Raw genomic sequence first — 20,598 nt, forward strand, 5'->3', positions numbered from 1 at the left:
TTGTATATAAAATAAAGTTTATTATAAAGTTGTATATAAAATAAATGTTTTTTTTAATAGACAGTAAACTGGCACATCTATTTTTTTAAGTGGAAAGTTTCCTTGTTCTAGTGCAATGGAAGAAGGCTAAGAGATTCCTCGAGAGACAAGCACACAAGCAAGTGCCTTTGTGGCACCTGAAACACTAATACACATTATTGTGGCATAAGGGACCATGGTCAGCTGACACAGACCAGACCAGACTAGTTACCTATTTAGCGTAATATTGCCTCCTTTGACAGGCAGCCCAACTCTAGCTTCCTGGCCAAAGCAGAGTAAATGGCAGCCTGCCTCCCTCTTGCATTAGTACCAATACTTTCAAAAAGCTTGCCCAGTCATTCATGGGAAGAGATAGGGTTAGGAGCATCTCCTGCCTGAAACCTAAGACCCACTCCCAGACAATGCTGAGCAAGATGGATCAATGGCCCAACTTTCAGAATAAGCAGCCTCCTATGTTCCTATGTGTGATGAAGTAGGCTCTGGCCAAGGAGCATTTATTAGGCAACAATACATGCCTTAAATCTTTAATGAGCCATAAGGACATCTGTGTGTGTTTGTTTTTTGGTTTGCAACAACAAACTTAGCACAGCTATTCCTCTGAAATTTATCCTTTAGAATCATAGAACTGTAGAGTTGGAAGGATCCTGAGGGTCATGTAGTCAAATCCCCGGCAAAGTTGGGATCCTGCCCACAGCTGTCCCTGGGTGGCCTCAAACCATCAACCTTCTGGTTAACAGCCAGGCGCACTGATCCAATGCGCCACAGGAGGGCCAGAGATATATTTAATTGTTTTCCCCAGTGCATGGTACATAGCTGTATATTTGATTACATTGCAAACATTGCTACTACCCTCATACAGTATCATTAGCTATTAACTGGGGTGGGCAACCAGCACAGATAGGGCACAATATTGTCAGCTGAGATGGAGCCAAAGGGGAACCTGGAGTGTTGTGGATAGAAAATGGCAGCATTTAGTGATGATTGCCTTCACCAGCCCCAAGCAGGCATTTTACAGGTTTATGTTTCCCAGCCCCCACCCATCAGCTCTGGCTCCACCTACTGTTGGCCTCCCAGCTACCCGCCATACTAGTCTCAACGGCCACCAGCCCCCCACTGCCACATACCAACCGTGTCCACAGGTCATGGGTTGCTAGCTACTTCTGCCACCACAAAGTGGAATGTATAGCACTTCTGGGCAACTCATCATGGGAAGAAGGCACTCAGATGTGACAGAACAGACAGAATGAAGAGACTTCTTTTTCCCTAAAAAAGTTTGAAGAACTCCTTTAGGTCTAGTGTGGTGGAGTGTCCAGAACAAATGTGAGAGGTGTCTCTTGAAGCCAGCATGATGAAAAGAACTCGCTGACGAGAGCCTCTCGAGAAGGAGAGTTGGAAATGCCAGGAGCCAACGCGAATGGAATATGGCTCTTAGCTCATCTTCTTGGCCACAGTGGCATAGGTGCGTTCGATCTCCTCATCAGCTGGGCAGGTGTGACTGAACTCATCGCGGGCGTAGGCGTTGTGAAGATAGCGCCAAACTGCTGTCATCTCCAAGGGGATCTCAAAGTTGCGGTACTTTTTTGCAGCGATCTGAGGGGAAGGGATGGATGTAGAGAAATAATAATAATTGGAGACTGATTTACTCTTTAGCACAAAGTGTTGCTCAGGAGAGAGAAAAGTTGGGGCAATTAATGGGTGATTAAAGCTGGTGCCAGGTTTGGCATGATCCCTGGGCAGGATTATCCAGCACCTCACCTTAGCAAGCTTCCTTGGTGGTAGAATTCCAGTGGGAAATGAGCAGCTGTCTGCCCCTGGTTGGTTCCAAAAGGCAGCCATTTTAATTGCCTACAGTGGCCCAGAGTGCAGAACATTGGGCACTCCAAGGCATCATGGGAAATTTTAAATGGCAGTCTCCCAGAACCCACTGCAGAGAGGGGCTTGGGGCAGCCATCAGCACTGGTGGGCCCTGCTGGAGTGTGTGGGCCCGGGCAGCTGCATGTCGATGCCAGATGTAGTTAAGGTAGAGAGCGTGACCTTGACAGAAGTTGACAACAGTCTCTCTGTGCTTTAGCTTACATAGAGGAACACAGAAAGCTGCTTTAAACTGTGTTGGAACATTGGTTTATCTAGTTCAATACTGCCTGCACTAACTGGCAGTGGCACTCCAGGGATTCAGAGGGAGGACATTCCTTTTTTTAAAAAAAATAATATTTATTAAAAGTTTAAGAATTAAAGAGAGAAGTAAAAAAGAAAAAGAAAAAACAATACAAATCAATACATTACAGTACATATAAAAAAGCAAAAGACACAATACATCAAAACAAAAACAAAAGCAAAAACAATTAAAAACACATCCAATATTTCCATATTTTTATCTTTCATTAACTTGTTTCATCGACCTCCTCACACCTCCCTTTTTGTGTTCTAGTTATTAATTATTTCAGCAAATCCTTTCCATCTTTCACTGTTTCCTGTCATTTAGTTATCTTAATTTATTTTAACCTTATCTTACCATTAAAACCCTAAAACTTATTTGTACTTAACTCCTTATAACATTTCTACTAAAGCCATATAATTTCATTCCAACATTTTTCTAACACTCATTTATTTTGCAACATTTCTCTAAATATTTTTTTAAAAACTTTTTTTCCAATCTTCTTCCACCGTCTCTTCTCCCTGGTCTCGGATTCTGTCAGTCCTTTCTGTCAATTCCATATGGTCCATCAACCTGGTGACCTTCTGTCCGAGGCTCTTAACTCTCTTCCATGTCCCTTCTGCAGATCTTCTTCATATTTATACATGCACTTTACTTTATCTTCTGCTGATCTTGTTCTTAATTTCCTTCCTTTGGCACTAAGGAGTAGATCTCGGGGAAACTCCAACCCATCAATGTCTTTATTCCTTCTCGACGGGTCAGCCCATTCTCCATAGTCAGAACTAAAGTCCAAAAGATATTTCAGAGCGCCACTCTCCCCCTGACCCAAATCCAGATCCCAAAGGCCAGAACATCCCTGCATTGGAGGATCTATCCAACTTTCCTTCTCCAATCCAAGCAGGGCTCCATCCCACCAAATCTGACTTTCTCTAGATTCGATCATAAAGGGCAACAGCTTATGATCTTCAAATTGCCTCTGAGAGGCCGGGGCTCTCTCCACTTGAATTACTTGAGGTTCAACAACAACTTTCTCCTTCATCTTCTCCACAGCTTGCCATGTCAAAACAGATTCCTGGGTCAATTCCTGAGTAATTTCTGTATAGATATTCCCTTTTTGTCCCAACTCAGTCATTTTTTGTCCCAAATTGTCAAATTTATTAATCCACACATGCGTCTTCTCATGAAGCTGTTCCAATAAAGCACTTGTCTTGCAAAATGCAATCACTAAGACTTCTTCTGTCAACATTCTTGTCCAAGGTCAGACTCTGATTCTCACACTCTTTAATCTCTGCAGCTGGAAAATTCCCCAGCTCCACTCCTGCAACAGTTTCAAAAGCTCCCTCTAGGGGAAACAATTTCTATTTGTATCCATCAAACGCAGATCCAGCAACAGAATTAGTTTCGATTAGATACCTTTTTTTGCTCCTTTTTAAGTGCAAAAGGAAACAATGGAAACAATATATTTCTCTTGTTTAACTATCTGTCAACATACGTTTTATTCACAGTCAATGAACATTCCCAAAACGTCAATCTTACTGGCAGCCCGTTCCCAGGTTCGAAACGGTGGTGATTTAACTTTCTTCACTCTCTCTCCTGCAGGCTTAAACAATCTAGACTTTCCCCCCTCTTCTCCTGCTTCCAAGGGGGGTTTAGTAATTTTAGCCGATGGAGATTTAATCCTTTACAAAAGACTTTCCAGACTTTAGCTTGCAACGTCTTTGCTTTGATCTATTTACAGAAAAGGAAGGCGGACTTCCTGTTTGAAACCTTCCCGTTTCGATGCCAAATTAAAATGTTTAGAGATCCAATTTTCCGTTCTACTCACGGGTAGTTGTTTAGAATCCAATTGTCCACAGGAAAAAGTCAGCACTCTCCGGCAACAGCAATGCGGCTTCACTCCGTGAAAAAAGCAATTGATTCGAAGCACCGCGCCGCTCACCCCACGTCTCTCCGGATCCCCGAAACCGGGTTTCCCCGCGAGTAGGGGAGGCGCGAAAGGTGCCAACCGAATCCCATGTCCACAGGCTTCTCCCGCCTGTGGTTTTTAATGGGTCTCCACCTCGCCGTGGCGGTCCAGACTCTAGTTTCCACGGAGCGGATTCCTCCCGATCAGAGGGAATCCGCCATTGCCGGAGGCGCTAACCCGGAAGCCTCCAGAGGGAGGACATTCCTAGTCTTTCCTGGAGATGCTGGGGACTGAACCTGGGACATTCTGCATGGAAAGCAGATGGTCTGCTAATGAGCTAAGGTCCTTCCCAGCCCTTGTTTGTTATATGGCAGAATTTGGGAAACTCTGATCATGTGGTCTAGTGACAAATATTTAGCCCATCTCAAGTCAAGGCTGCAATCAAGCAACATCTTGGGTGGAAGACAAGCTGCAGTGGAACAGAAACAGTGCTGTATGTGACAGATGTGGTGTATAAGAGTGTTGAACTCTGACCTGGGAGACCAGGGTTTGAATCCCCACTTAGCTGTGAAGCTCACTGGGTGACCTTGGGCCAGCCACCGTCTCCCAGCCCCACCAACCTCGTGGAGTTGTTGTGAGGATGCAATGCAGATTAGTGAACCAAGTGCACCACCCTGAGCTCCTTGGAGGAAAAGGTGGTATATAAATTTAATAACTAAAATAAAATACAATAATAATAAACATGGGGCAGAATGGGAAATGCCTTCTTGCACCCCTACCCATAAGCAGCCGCTTGGAGAACTGAGCCTTGATCTCTGGAACAGACGTCATCAGCTTAGTATACTGGGAAATGTACTCACCTTGATTATGTGGAGTTTGGGGAGCAGGTTGCAATCAGCTAATGTCATCCAATTCCCATCTAGGAACTTTCTCTTGGAGACCAGCACATCTTCTGCACAATCTTGGTCAATTTCCTCTGGGAGTGGGGTGCTTAAATAATCATCCAGGCGCTTGAATTCTCTCAACAAAGCCTTTTCCATATCTGAATCATAAGAACCAGCCACGAATTTAAGCGTTTGTCCAATTTAAACAGTTTTAGTCCATCATTTCGCTTTTGCTTTCTAACCAATTTTATCTATTGATTTATGGACTGCCTTGAAATATGTCAACCCTGTTATATTTTAAGGGCTTTGCATATGGGCAAGATAATGGCTACATTTGGCTGCCAAGCTACACCATAGCTCAGCATGAACAAGTATAGGAAAGCCTTGGGCTTGCACAAACACCTTTCCTTCTGTCCACCCCTGGCACAGCCAGGAGGAGAATGGGGGTGCTGGTTGCTTCCAGTTTTGCTTAACCATGAGGGCTGGTCCAACCATTAGATGGGGTGAGGCTCCCACCGCAGGTGGTGGAAGCCCCCCAGGTGGCAACCCTTTCATTGCTTCCGTCTGTGGCAGAAGTGGTGCCTGCATCAGCACTGATTTTGGCTGACAACTTGCCAATTTCAGGCAAGATATTACCAAAATCTGACAAGATCTCAAGGAACATGGGAGATCTCACTTGAAATCAACCCAAGATCTCACCCCAAATCAGTGCTGATGCAAGTGCCACTTCTCTGCCATCAATGGAGGTGGCAGGGCAGGTGGTGCAGGCAATTTGGTGATTAAAACCAATTGAAAAACCTCCAAGGAAATTAATCTGGATTTTACTGCAAATTTATTCTTGTAAACACATTTTTTTACCTACAGTGTTCACTCACGTACAAACTTCTGTAATGCAATTTTGAATATGATTCTCACTAATATATTTGTTTTTATGTCCTAATATGTGCATTTTTGTAAACATTGTTTGGTTGGAAAATTTGGATCAGTGCACATGGCAAAGAACAGAGGTATTTTAGTTCGTGTATTGTTTTGGGAAGTACGAATCAATTAAATAAATTTAAATACTTAACTAACTGACCAATTGCATCACAGATAACTCGATTCTGTCCCCCCTAACATGAAGCCTGCCCCCCTAAAACAAATGCCACGACTCCCAGATTATCGAGTCCCCTTTTATGAATATGATAATACAATTAGTATCACTCCTATGTATTATCCTTGCTTATTTCATTCTAGATATTTCCCAAAGGAAATAAATTTAGTAATCTTACTTTTGTTTGCTTCCTTGTGGGGGTTCTTGATGTACGCAGAGAACTTGGCAAAAATGTTCCTGCCAACAGCCATAGAATCCTGGTTTTGTGGGGTGAGCCGGGGGTATCTTAATTAGAAGTACAGAGTTAATTTAGATGTGCAGGAAAATAACTCAGAACTCTCATGCTTCCATTGAACTAGCCACTTGCTTATCTTATTGTCTCGAACCCCATCTCATAAGAGCTTGAAAGAACAAGAGACACAATTCTGGACACCATAAGAAGGTATTCTAGAGACATGGCATACAACTGAGCACAACACAAGGTCTCTGAAACCTCAGTAGGGTAAAAAGGGGCAGAGTCTGGTAGGGTAGGGGTGGCGGCTAGTGGTACCCAGCAGAAACAGGAGGTGGAACCTGGCAGGTTATAGGAAATACCTGGTAGCTGAGTAAACAGTGTTATCTCTCAAGCTAAGCAGAAAACAACCTGCCTCCCTGATTCTGGCTTCTCCCCACTAAGATTTTACACCTCATTCTGAAGACTCTAAGAGGCAAGCTAAACCCTGAAGCTTCATGTCGACTGTTGAGATGGTACAGAGAAATCCTGTATCTAAGTGGAAGTGTTGTCTTCAGTTTTGCAGGGAGAGTAAGTCCTGGACAAGATGCCTTCAGCCACCACTGTCTGGGCATCCACCTCCTCGTTGCTTTTGCCACTGTGTGCTGGCTTGTGTTGTCAAAATGACATAAGAAAAAGCCCTGCTGCTGCACCAGGCTGGCCAGTGGCCCATCTAGTCTTGCATCCTGTTTTTGCAGTGGTCATAGGGAAACCCGCAAGGGACCCCTTGGGCCCAATTTGCATCACCACTGGAAAGGATGCTGCTGCAGCTCCTCCTCCTCTTTGCTCAGCCCTCCTGCTTGCTGCTTTAGAGAAGACAGGCGAGCAGGCAGCAAAATCAAGGAGGAGGAACATCAGGGTCAGAGGACTCTAGGGGTTGGCAGTGGGGGACCACTACTGGGAGCCCAATGATGCTGACCTTTTAAAAATAAGCTTTGCTAGTAGGCAACAAAATTTGATCGGCCAGGGCTGGCAATTTGCTGAGCGTTCAGCCTCTGCACAGCTGTTAAAGCCCTTCTGGTGCTGGTTTGTGGGAAGAAAAAAGCTTGTAGGTACCAGCAATGCAACATACAACCAGCAGAGGGTACTGCTGTAATACTTTGCATTTCCTTCGAGGCCTTGGCACTGACCTTTTAGGCTGTGGACACGCCATATATTTAAAGCACATCGTTTCCCCCAAAGAATCCTGGAAACAGCAGTTTGTCCCTCACTGAGTTATAATTCCCAGCACCCTTAATAAACAACAGTGCCTAGGATCCTTTATGGAGTATCACGTGGTTTAAACATGCTTTAAATATATGGTAAGCCTTAGTGTCTTAAGCTGAAATTTTGACACCAAAGTGTATTTTGGGCTTTTTTCTTTCTTTTTTACAACAAAGGGATGTGGAACATGAAAACAGCATAGTTCTCTGGGTGTAATCTATACTCTCGTGTGACACCTGAAAGACTAGATTCGGAATGGCATACACTTTCTTTCTTCCCAAGAAGTTAAGAACCATTGCAGCCTAGTGGTTAGAGCTGGGGTACTTGTGGCCCCCTGGGTGTCATTGGACTCCGGCTCCCATCAGCCCTGGCCAGCAAAGCATCTGCGTTTCTCTTGCGCTTGCGACTGATTGCAAGGGAGACCCTTTGCAGAGCATTAGTCCTTTAAAGTGCCTCCTGTTTACTGCAGCTGTGGCCAGAGAATTGAGAGAGCATGTGCCAACTATGACCACATCTTGGCTATGCTCCTATCCTTAGCTCTCTTGTTTCCCTTGGCTTGGCTATGGATGCACAGTCCTTTAATGAGCAAAGAGACCCCATAAGGGAGTGGGGGTGGAAATAAATTCTTGAACATCCCTGCCATTGCATCCCTACAACTGAACACTGGGGCATGCATGTAGTCTTCCCATCTGCAACCTTCTTTGTGCCTCTTCCACTTTCTTTGGGGCTCTCTGTGTCCTTCTCTCTCCTCCTCAACACCCCCCCCCCTCTTCCCTGCAGTGATAGAGAACTTCCCTTTATTGTTTTTTAATCTCTCCAGCCAATACACTTCCTCCCTGATCCTGGTGGGGAAACAGATGGGTTTTACAAGCAGTCCCTGTCTCTCAACGGGAGGCCAAAATCATGGTCACTCCACCCCCTGGAAGAGGTCGTTGCTTAGCTGCATATGTTCATTTCACATTCCGAAAGACACAGCTATCACGTTGGTGAGCATCCTAGCGGAGCTAAAATTGTGTCGCTCTGGACCATGTTGCTGTCACTTTCTGCACAGGGGTTGGGAATTTTTGGGATGGGAAACCTGTGCACGCCAACTCCCATCAGCCCCAGCCAGCATGGTCAGGGATCAAGGATGGTGGAACTCACTAGTCCAAAGGCAAAGGACAAAATGATGCCCCCTCTGCATTCCTTGTAGAGAATTCAACTAGACTGGCAATTGATTCTTATTACTTCAGTCCTGATGACAGGCCAGAATCCTCTCAGCACACCTGAAGGCATCAAATCAGCTTGGGGGGGTCATTACAGGCCAAGAAGTCTGCCCCCTCATCAGACGAGAATGGCCAGTGGATTTGGAGGGAACAACCAGAGAGCATTTGCCACTGCTCACCAGTGTCTGCTGCTTGAGGCAGTAGCCTCACTGTGCCTTGTGGTAGGGCAGGCCCTCCCTTGAGTCACACATCCCTGCCACGGTGGAGGCAGAAGCCAGTTTTGTCTGGTGAGGACAGAAAGAAAAACAACAGGAAAAGGGTGGGGGCACTTCCAGACTGTTGCTAATTTTTGGTGGGATTCAACCACATACCAGCAAAATCAAGCTGTGTAACTGAGAGACCTTTCACAAAAAACCTAGTTCTCTGAAAGATCAGACTTTCTGCAGTAAGGAAAGGAATGGGGAAATGCACTGGGAAGTATAGGACAACACTTACTCTGATGCAATGTCATCTGACCTCCCTACAAACAAAGCAAGATGGATGCTCATTACAAAGCCAACATTGGCTAATCTCCGTGCATACATATTGGGGTGAATGCTCCATAAACAGGGTGTTTGGAAGCACTCAGAAATGAGTTTTTGGTTTCACCTGGGGAGCTGGATTTCCCAAATAAAAAAATTCCAAGTAGACTGACATTACGTGTTGGGCTATCAAGGCCTGCCTGTGTGTTTGCTTCTGCACCATTATATCTTTCTCAAAACACAAATGATTATGATGGCACAACCATTTCCCAGTGGCCTACAGAAAATAGACACTGTAAGGGCTGCCATGGGCTTCCTACAGTACATGGGAGGAGCCTGATATAAGAGTGCCTTATTCTCCTTTCCCCAACAATAGAACGCTGAGATATTCTTTGGACGACGGAGTGCTTTTATATGGTGTGTTATAAATAAATCTATTTATACCTCTACTGTTTATAAAAAGGGTAGAGCATGCAGCACAAGCCGTGTTTATTTCCAAGGTCTGACTGATGCAAGTTCCTGATTCTAGTCACATCCACACCATACACTGAAAGCACTGTTATACCACTTTACCATCCATGCAAACTGTGGCTTATTAACAGCACCCTTAACACAGTACAGTTCCCAGTATTCCCCACAACTATTAAAGTGGGAGAATAGTGTTTTAAATGCATGGTGCAGCTGTGACCAGCCTTTCTTTATCTGTTCCTCACTGCCAGCATCCCACAGCCCCTCATCTGCAGGTAACAAGGCTCCAGTCCCTTTAACCATGGCAGCACAGGTAAAACCTCAACAGATGCAGCTTTCTCCCTCAGCGACAGCACCATGATAGGGAATACTTCATTCAATGCCTTTCTATGTGCTTCACAGCTGTTAAATACACTTGAAGCCCTGCCAAAGGTGGTGGTTGCAAAACCTATCCTCCTGGCACATTCAGGGAGCATTGTACACTCGGTCAGAGTGAAAGGGACAGTCAAACAGAGAAAATAACCCAATAGATAAGACCACAGCTTGAATTGCCCTGCTTAGTTTGAATTGACAGGATGCAGCTTTTACAAGTGATCGATTAGAGGAAGGCAGTTTCTCTACATTGTGCATGGAAAATGCAACAGGATTCTGCCTCAGCACCTGGCATTGCACATGAAGTAGAGAGTGCCTCTGTACGTGCATCAAGTGCTTTTTCTGCACAACCGAAATAACATCTGAAATCAGGGCAAAGGGGCTAACATTTTCAGAGGGATATGTAGCTAGGAGGAAATGAAAGAAGCCTAAGATGTTAGATATTGAGGTACTTGGGTGGTGCAAGAGTCTGCTCCAGAAAGTCTTCAATCTTCAGGAAGTCTGTTTTCAGCTCCTTGTTGAACACCATGAATGGAGGCTTGGTCCCAGGGGCCAGGTCCTTTAGCTCTTCAGGTTTCCTAAACAATGAGGGTCAACAGAAGGAAAGGAAAAGGAAAAGAGTCTCCTTCTGCCTATATTGGAGGTATTCTGCCTATATTGGAGCCTAAATGGAGGCTCCATTTAGATATCATGGCTAGCAGCCACTCCTCTAAGTTTCTTTTAAAGACTGTGCATCTATCTCCACATGGCTATCACTGCAACAATAGCCCTGCATCCCAAAAGTTAACTGTGTATTGCAGGGAACCTCAGGCCTGAGGGTCAAATGCACCCCTCCAGGCCACTCTATCTGGCCTTTGGGATTATCCCCAGGCCACACCCACTTCCCAGGTTGACACCCCCACCGAAACAGCTTTGCATCATCCTTGAGTGTTTTTGCCTGACTGGAATAGATGTTTGCCTCTATGACAGACAGTGTGTGTGTGTGTGTGTGTGTGTGTGTGTGTGTGTGTAGATAGATGCACAGACTTTAAAAGAAGTTTCATCTAGAAAGATGCAGACCTTATGGCTACAATACAAAAATCTTGTTTTTTCCTTTCTTCCCCCAGCCACCCACCTCTCTGCTTTGTTTAACCAGTTCTGCCTGATTAACAATTCTCGAGAACTCAGAAGCTTGTTCACTATTATGTGATATATATATATATATATAATGTTCCTAATAAAGATGCTGCCAAACTGCAGGTCTTGGAATTTCTCTAATCTTTTGTGAAGCATGAAGGATGCAGAGATCCACCTCCATCCTCTTACCTGGTCATATCAACTGTTGTCACGTTGAACCGGACGCCTTTGAGCCACAAGACCATGAAGAGGCTTTGGCAGAAGGGGCAGTTCCCAATGTTCTCTCCATCTAAGCCAGCCTGCAGTTAGAGGCAGAATGGGAAGCACTCAATGGCCACCCCTCTATGAGAGGAGCTTCACAACACACCCACACACACACCCGACAAGGAAAGATTCCGGCAGTTCTAAACAGCTAATTTTCTGTGTTATTACGGTGCACATGCAACAGAGAAATCTCAGAACATGCTGGCAGCTGCTTTGTGGAAAATGGTGGTTAAAAAATGCTTTATTTATTTAGTGTTGGGTGTTCACAGAACTTAGAATTTTAGAGCTGAATGGGGCCTTAGAGGCAGAGTTCCCCCCCAGCTGGAACTTGCTGGAACTCAGTTCCGGCACCTCTTAAGTGGGCACCATTGCCATTATAAGAGAACAAGGGAGGTGTTTATGGTGAGTTCTGGCACCTCTTTTTCCAGAAAAATAGCACTGCTTAGAGGTAATCAAATCTACACACCCCATTTAATGCAGGACTTGAAGTACAAGATACAACTACAGCATCCTTGGAAGGTGACTGTTTTCCCTTTGCTTAAATAGCCGCAGAGATGGAGAGTTCACCTCCTCTCACTTTACATCCATCATAGTAATGCCATAAAGGAGGTCAGTGTCGGTATCCCAGTATTTTGGAGAAAGGGATGATAGAGGTGCTGGCCACAGGAGAGGTGAGATTTAAATGTCAGTAGTTTTTTACCACTACATTAGCTCCAGAGGAAACTCTAAGTATGGCAACCTGAGGCAGTGATTAAGGGTGCATTGTCAGTATTTCTGGATGGGATTCATTCGCATACCAGCAAATACAGGTTGCATAGTTATAGCTGATGGAGAGATCTTCTGCAACAAACACACTTCCCTGCAACATTGGACTTTTTGCAATAAGGAAAGTGAGGGAGAAAATGCACTGGAAAGTGTGGGATAACACTTGTTTTGATGCAACATCATGTAACCTGTTTGTAATTATGGTATGTATTTTAGTGTTTTTATATTGTAAGCTGCCCAGTGATCCTCAGATGAAGGGCAGTATAGAAATTTAATAAATACATTTAAAGTACAGTGGTACCTCAGGTTACATACGCTTCAAGTTACAGACGCTTCAGGTTACAGACTCCGCTAACCCAGAAATAGTACCTCGGGTTAAGAACTTTGCTTCAGGATGAAAACAGAAATTGTGGGGTGGCGGCACGGCAGCAGCGGGAGACCCCATTAACTAAAGTGGTGCTTCAGGTTAAGAACAGTTTCAGGTTAAGAACACCTCCGGAATGAATTAAGTACATAACCAGAGGTACCACTGTACATTTAAAACACCTGACCTTCCTCAAAAAAATCCTGGCAACTATAGTTTGCTAAGAGTTCTGTCAACTATAGCTCTGTGAGGAGTAAGCTGCAGTTCCCAGGATTCGGTGGGGGGGGGACGGACAAATCCTGCAAACAAATCAAGATGAATGCACCCTCAACTAGAATTAAATTTTCACATAATATGTACATGTATGGGCATCTACTCAGATGTCAGTCCAGTTCTGTGGGTCTTATTTCCATGTAAAGGTAAAAGTAAAGGGACCCCTGACCGTTAGGTCCAGTCATGGCCGACTCTGGGATGCGGCGCTCATCTTGCTTTACTGGCCGAGGGAGCTGGCGTACAGCTTCTGGGTCATGTGGCCAGCATGACTAAGCCCCTTCTGGCGAACCAGAGCAGCGCACGGAAACACCGTTTACCTTCCCGCCAGAGCGGTACCTATTTATCTACTTGTACTTTGAGGTGTTTTCGAACACCTCAGGTGTTTGGCAGGAGCAGGGACCGAGCAATGGGAGCTCACCCTGTTGCGGGGATTCGAACCACCGACCTTCCGATCGACAATCCCTAGACTCTATTGTTTAACCTACAGTGCCACCCGCGTCCATGTAAGCACGCATAATATTACTATGTTGGAGTGAGGGAACAGATGAAGACAGGAATTGAGTGTGTGTGAGGGAGAGAAAGACGGGTTCCAGATGCAAATAGGACAGGTGGCTCCTGCAATTTTAATGGATGTATGGAAGAATGAACTCTTGCAAGCTGTAGCTTGTTATGCAAGCTGCAGCTACTGAAATCCACTCCTCTGCACAACTAAAGTGTAGCAGCCTAGCTCTCTTTTTCCAGCCATCTGAGAAACGGAGTCATTGCCGGGACATGGTACTCATTCCTACGCAGCTACTCAGATGAAAGTTCCACTTCCTCCAATTCAAACTTGCACAGAACTGTAGTTTAGACTCCGATTCTTGAGCAAGTTACAAGTCTCCAAATCTCATACCACTTCGAAATGGGTTTTGGGAACTGTTTTGTTGCAGCAGCAAATTATGCCCTTAGCTTTGCTTGTTGTTATTCCTGAGTCAAGCAGGACTCCACACCATACATTTAAAACATGTGACTTCTCCCAAAGCATCCTGGGAACTGTTGTTTGTTAAGGGTGCTGGGAATTGCAGCTCTGTGGGGGAGAGTGCCCTTACAGTTTCTGGGATTCTTTGAGGTAAGCCATACGCTTTGGACGTGTGGTGGATGTGTTTTAAATGCATGGTGTGGATCTGCCCTTATCCTGCCACCAGCTGCAATGCCCCTTGCCCCCCCCACCCCAGGCACAACAGACAGCAGTTACCACTGAGTAGCTCTCATGAATAGATCACCAGGCTAAGCCCACCCCATCTCAAACCCTGGGAGGTGCCACTTAGCTGGAAGCTGGCATTATTTATTTTCTTTTTCTTCCTTTCAAATGAAACCGTACATTGCTTCCGTTTCCTTAGGTGGGAGCTGTATCAGGGGTGAAAGCAATACTGAAAGCCCTTGGTGTTCTTTGCCAGTCTATTGTGGCAAAACATTATCTTCTTGGCCTGTGGCTGTCAGGGCCTCGGGAAGTGAGATAAAGGAAAATATACAGAACTCTTGGTTGGGAAACCTGGAAGGAGAATGACAGTGTTTTGGTATTGTGGTCCAACAGGAAGGGAGTCTGCACACTGGCCAGGGAAAATCTCAAGAGGGAAGGTGTGGAGGAAATAATACACTAAAGTTTTCCATAACAATAATCCCCATCCTTTTATTTCTGTTTCTTTTCATTAGTGAAGCTAAGGAGCCTATTCATCTTTTCCAGAGATCAAATCTGTGTTTTCCCCACAACAACACCCTCTTTGAACTCTTGAGATTTGATGTGGAAATAACTTAGCACAATCATGTTAGCCTGCTTTAGTTTGAAACCACTCTCCTGTACAACACTAAGGTATAGAAACTTATTTTCAGAAAATGAGGAAAAAGAAAAGAAACAGTCACCTGGCAACTTCCCACTTTCCCAATATAGGCTCATTCACACGTTACACTGAACAGAGGGACAAGTTGTCCCTACATGTGGACTAGTGTTTGTGTGAAAGTATTTGGATGTTGGGGACACGAGTGGTGCTGTGGGTTAAACCACAGAGCCTAGGGCTTGCCGATCAGAAGGTCAGCAGTTCAAATCCCTGCGATGGGGTGAGCTCCTGTTGCTCAGTCCCAGCTCTTGCCCACCTAGCAGTTCAAAAGCACGTCAAAGTGCAAGTAGATAAATAGGTACCGCTCTGGCGGGAAGGTAAACGGCATTTCCGTGTGCTGCTCTGGTTCGCCACAAGCGGCTTAGTCATGCTGGCCACATGACCCGGAAGCTGTACGCTGGCTCCCTCGGCCAATAAAGCGAGATTAGTGCCGCAACCCCACATTCGGTCATGACTGGACCTAATGGTCAGGGGTCCCTTTAACTTAACCTATTTGGATGTTACATGTACAGGAGCGCACAGCTCAAGCACTGTGTTCACAGGTGCACAAAATGTACACTTATTAAATATGATGTTTGAACACTGCTTTTGTCAGGCCTAGACTGGTTTTAGCATTGTGGGGTGTACTTAGTTTTTCTACTAGAACTCAGAGATCCACCAACCAAGGGCATTATTAAGAGAATGGATCATGGATCTGATACCTTAATTATGATTTGTTAAGATAAATGAGTTCTTCAGAAAGGTGATGTCAGCAATCTTTACGATGCTCCTGCAAGATAGACCAGTAATACTGTATCAATTTACTGATGGGTTGCTCTCCAGCAACCACTGTTGCCTGCAGCTGGCCCTCAGGGGCAAAGAAATTGCACACCCCTTGTATACTGAGCTTGACGTATCACGGACCCTGCATAAGGAGCAGCCCTACGCTGAAAATCTGAGTTTACCTATTCAATATCCCATCTTCCTTCTTTCGTGGAACTCAACATGGCACACTTTTTGCTCCTAGACAGTCTCCTCTGTAAGCATTGACTATACCAAGACCTACTTAGTTTCAGCAAAACATGTCAATTTCAATTTGAAACACATTCTTGTTTCAGACTCTTGGCTCTGTAGTTCACCCCTCACAGAATTACAATTCTTAGAAACCCCTAACAGTGACCAGAGGTCTTTGTGGGGATGTGTGCTTTAAATGTGCTTTAATGTATAGTGTATGCACCTTAAAGACTCAAGCTGTGTGCACACTATAACTTTGGAGCATATTCAAAGCACATTCTTTCCCTCAAGGAATTCTGGGCACTGTAGTTCACCCCTCACAGAGTTACAATTCTTTTTTCTTTTTTAAACAAACAATGTTATTAAAAGATTTTCCACATATAATAAAATAAAAACCAAACAAAGGTAATATCTAAAGAGAGCAAAAGAATAAAAAGGAAAAGGAAAGAGAGAAGAAAAAGAAAAAAGCAACACACAACATATAAACGATTTTTTTAAATATTCTATCAACCTTCTGTCTTAGACTTCAATTCACAGAGATCCATGTCTTCCCAGCTTCCACCTGGGACAGCTCCCATCTTTCTCAGCCTCACACCCTGAGGAAAAACCACTCTATTCTGTTTCTCACACAGAACTCTTCTATCAATCTTTCAGTTATAATTCTCAGCAACCCTTCACAAACCACAGTGCCCAGAAGTATGTGAGGGGAGAAATGGGCTTCGAATGTGCTTTAAAGGTACAGTTTGCACAAAGCCTTAGCAAGAGAGGCTGAAAGATATCGCCTTAAAAGAATAACAACAACAAAATAAATACTGCAGCCATTTTTTGGGCGCTGCACAGTTCTTATCTGTATCCTGTAAAAACATTCACATTTACTATGGGACAGATCTCTGTGACAGGGCTGATAAGTTAAGGGTGAGCGCCAGGCACAACAACTTCCTGAGAGGAGCACTGCCTCTCCCCGCACTTGTCCCCAAACTAACTAAGCTTCTGAAAACACCGAAAGCCAAGCAAACAATATGGAATCTGTGGCATGAATCTGTGTTGGAGGCAGAGTCTTGTTGCACATGCAACATACATTTAAAGCACAGGCACCAAAGAAGCATGGGAACTGTAGTTTATCCCTTACAGAGCTACAACCCAGCACCCTGAACAAACTACAGTTCCCAGGATTCTTTAGGAGGCAAAACGGCTTTAAATGTATGGCGTATACTTAGTCCCTGGCTCCCGTAGGTACACTGTGTACACATCAGTACACTAAATCTTCAGTGTTGTGAAATCCAAGCAAGTCCAAACTTTTGGGTCTGTGAACTGGTCACACCCAAGCATGCAACCAAAACTTCGGTGTGTCAGACAGGCTATTTATAAGCACAAAGAAGTGCACAAACACATAGGAACATAGCACATTAATGCAGTGGCACAGTTAAGCTAATCTTAAACTCTGGACTAAGTGGGTGGTACTCAACTAAGATGCTGAGAGTTGTTAAGGGATCCACCGTTCCCCGCACAGATCTACAGTTTTCAGAGTTCCCTGGAAGAGGGGTGATTGCTAAGCCACTCAAGGAATTGTAGCCCCATGATGGGGATAAAGGTCTCCGAACACTCTTAGCACCCTTAACAAACTACAGTTCCCAGGATTCTTTGGGGGAAGCTGTGAAAGTTGAAACCGCTTTAAATGGATAGTACAGATGGAGCCTAAATTTGCTCCACTAATTTCAACAGGTCTTCTGCGAGGCACATACCTCCACATGTGGTGGGAGTGCCCCAAAATCCAATTATTCTGGACAACAACCATACGAGAAATAAGTAAAATAACCAAGCAAGTATTAGAAATCACCCCAGAAATGGCCCTACTAAACATCTTCCAAGAAAACAATGCCCATTTACACCACAAAGAACCCATAACCCACCTACTCTTAGCAGCCAGAAATATCATAACCAGACACTGGAGAGACCTGTCAGGAATAAGTATGGACCAATGGTACCAAATACTATGGGAAAGAGCCTTACTAGAAAAATTAACCAATAAACTGAAACTGACATGGGGACAAATAGAAAAAGACACCTTCACCCCGGTATGGCTCCCCTTTATCACGTACACAGTCCAACAAGACAATGACAAAAATCCACCAACAGCATACAAATCAATATGGCTAACCTGATCCAAAACACCCACCCACCCCACTCACACATGAAAACAAAGACCACCACAGCCAACCACAAATGAATAACCACACCCTAGGCCAACCCCAACCTCTCTCACCACCAAAGGAACACAAGCGAACAGCGAAGAACCTGCACAAGCAACGCTGACACCAAACCTTACATTTAGTAAGTAAAATAGAAACATCGCCACAAGACCCCACCCCCATCCATCTTCCCCCCATCCACCTCCTTCCCCCTTTTCTTCCTAATGTCTCAACAAATGAAACTGATTTGTAAAAATGTTACGGGGGGGGGGGAAATACGAGAGAGAGACATTGCAAACACTTTTGTAAATGAAGAAAATCTTTAACAAAACAAACAAACAAACAAACAGGTCTTCTGCGAGTAAATTTTAGTTGAATGACTCCTATAAATCTTACAGGATTACTTTGCTTAACTGAGCCAGCCCAACTGCATTTGGGGACCTTCCTATTCATTCTGGCAAGAGGGGAAAGCAGCAGCTGATCTGAGGCTGATGCAAAAATACCCCAGGGCTTTTGTTGCAGGTCCCATTACTAAACATATTTTGCTGACCGGCTTCTGCCCCAAAGCTTCACCCTGACAACAGCAGTATATTAGTCCAACCCTTACCTTGACAAAGAGCTCGATCTCTGGTTCCTTCAGGGGGCTGCGGAGTCGACTTGCCATCATCTCTTCTTCTGCCCGCAAAACACTACTGGTGACCGGTTATTTCGCCCTGGTTGTCTCTCAACAAATGTCCACAGGGAAGCAGGTGGGAGTTCTGACAGTACGGTGTTTTTCTCCAGGCAGCTGTGAAGATGATTCCCTCTCCAGGACTGTATGTCGCTTGGCTATGAGTTCACCCCCGTCACTTTCCTTCCTTCCTCCACACTATTTAAGCCAGAAGCTTTGAGGTGTGCAGACTGACCCCATAGGGTGGGGGGGATTTCCACAGAGGCCTACCAGGTTCCAGGCGTGAGTCAGCAATGTTGGGCTATCAAAGAGCAACACAGCACCTTCTCCTCTGGTATATCAAGGAAGCCAGATGTTGCCCTGACTCTCTGAGAAACATCCCAGAATAACTTCTGTTCTTTGAGTGCAACTCCACAGCTACCAGAGTTCCTATTACAGGAAACAAGCCGGAGATTTTCCTGTAGTGGTTTAAGAGGTCGCTTATTTAATATATCACTCCTAGATTTGGGGGGTTTTCTGGGGTGTGTGTGATACCTTCTCTCAAGCACTTTCAGTATACCAAGATACTCCCATTTTTGAGGGCCCAGGGGCACATTTAGAAATCAAACTGTCATGGGTACCATGAAATACCCTTTCCACACACTGGTGATGCTCAGACACACAAAGAACTGGAAAAAACAGCCCCTTGACAAAATTTCCCCATAATATATCATACTGCAACACACGCCTGCAACCCACAGACTCCAATGCATACAAATACAACCCCACATACCAACACAAACCCCGGTAAAACACACCTATTACTTCCTCAGATCCAGAACCTCACAAACCCCAAAGCATCTGCAACTTCCACATCCCCTGCAACCCCACATCCCCTTCCTATGACCCCACACATTATTGCTAGAGCAGGGTGTTCCAATGTGTGCCCCACATGTGGCCCTCAAGGCCTTTTTTTGGTGGCCCTCAGCAACATTTTATCCCGCCCCCCCACAGCTGAGTTTCTGTGCAGGATGGGAGGGATGGGAATGAAGAAAGGAATATTCTGGAAGATCAGATAACTGACTGGCAAGAACCCTGGCATCATTCCACACTGCAACATTTTATTGCAGATCCCATGACCAAACTCAATATGTTTACACTTTATATTTTATTTCATTTAATAAACAAAATGAAAACAGAACTCTAAAACTAAACAAAAAACTATCACTCAACACAACTGAATCTTCCCCCTTATTTTGAAGGGAGGAAGTTTTCCTCTCTAAACAATTTAACAAAGCCTAGAAACTGGAGAGAAACCATGCTGCCTTTCTTTGGAGCAAGCCACGAGGCAAAACCGGCTGATGTTTGTCCAGTATGTTGTGTTCTGCCATAAATAGCCGCCTTTCACAGCTCTGTCTAAAGAGCTCCACTGGTGCTCCTCTGTGTCTTGCCTTTTTGTCCTTGCTGACCTCAGTTTTCAAAACCAGCGTATTCTGTAGGCAGTGGTGGATGAGACAATCTCTTTGGCTGTGGGGCATTCAACCAAACTTATTGATGTGTTGCTGAGGGATTAACCCAGCCTTCCCCAGCCCAGTGCCCTCCAGATGTTTGGGATTATGGCTCCCACCAGCCTCACTCAACACAGATTTTGGGGTTCAAGAACCCCACAGCCCCTGCTTTTGTGGGGAGGGAGCAGCTGCCTGGCTTTCTGTTCACCTCACCTTGGCCTAGATTTTACCAAGGGATTGTCCAGGCTGCTACTGATCTCTTGGCAAAACTGCTGCTTTAAAGTACAAACCAAAATCGATAGGCATCATAACCCAGGTGTGTGATGGCCAATTTAAAAATGAACCTGAGAGGATATATATATCTGCAAGCTGGGTAAGTGATTGCCTAGGGCATCAGACCACAAGGGGCATCTAAATCCAAAAAACAAGTTTTACATAACTGGCTTAAAAAAGGAAGGAAACAGGGAAACCAGACTCTACAACAGG

The 20,598-nt window shown here is 44.8% G+C and overlaps 2 protein-coding genes across 2 annotated transcripts in view; one reads left to right on the forward strand and one right to left on the reverse strand.

Moving 5' to 3' along the window:
- Window positions 1-19,036, reverse strand: CLIC2 (chloride intracellular channel 2). The gene is made up of 6 exons (XM_081179891.1): window positions 18,563-19,036; window positions 11,423-11,532; window positions 10,570-10,695; window positions 6,256-6,362; window positions 4,961-5,142; window positions 1-1,629 (listed from the first exon to the last, which is right to left on the reverse strand). Exons 1-6 carry the CDS (start codon window positions 18,620-18,622, stop codon window positions 1,468-1,470), a joined length of 747 nt encoding a protein of 248 aa, XP_081036017.1. The 5' UTR covers window positions 18,623-19,036; the 3' UTR covers window positions 1-1,467.
- The window catches only part of LOC308579126 (protein eva-1 homolog C-like), a 25,918-nt gene continuing 19,242 nt past the window's right edge, over window positions 13,923-20,598 (forward strand). The window contains exon 1 of the mRNA XM_081179890.1: window positions 13,923-14,007. The gene's annotated coding sequence lies outside the window, so the exon portion shown is untranslated. The remainder of the gene's footprint in view (window positions 14,008-20,598) is intronic.

This window comes from Podarcis bocagei, assembly GCF_964188305.1.
Source record: "Podarcis bocagei genome assembly, chromosome: Z".
NCBI classification, from domain to species: Eukaryota; Metazoa; Chordata; class Lepidosauria; order Squamata; family Lacertidae; genus Podarcis; species Podarcis bocagei.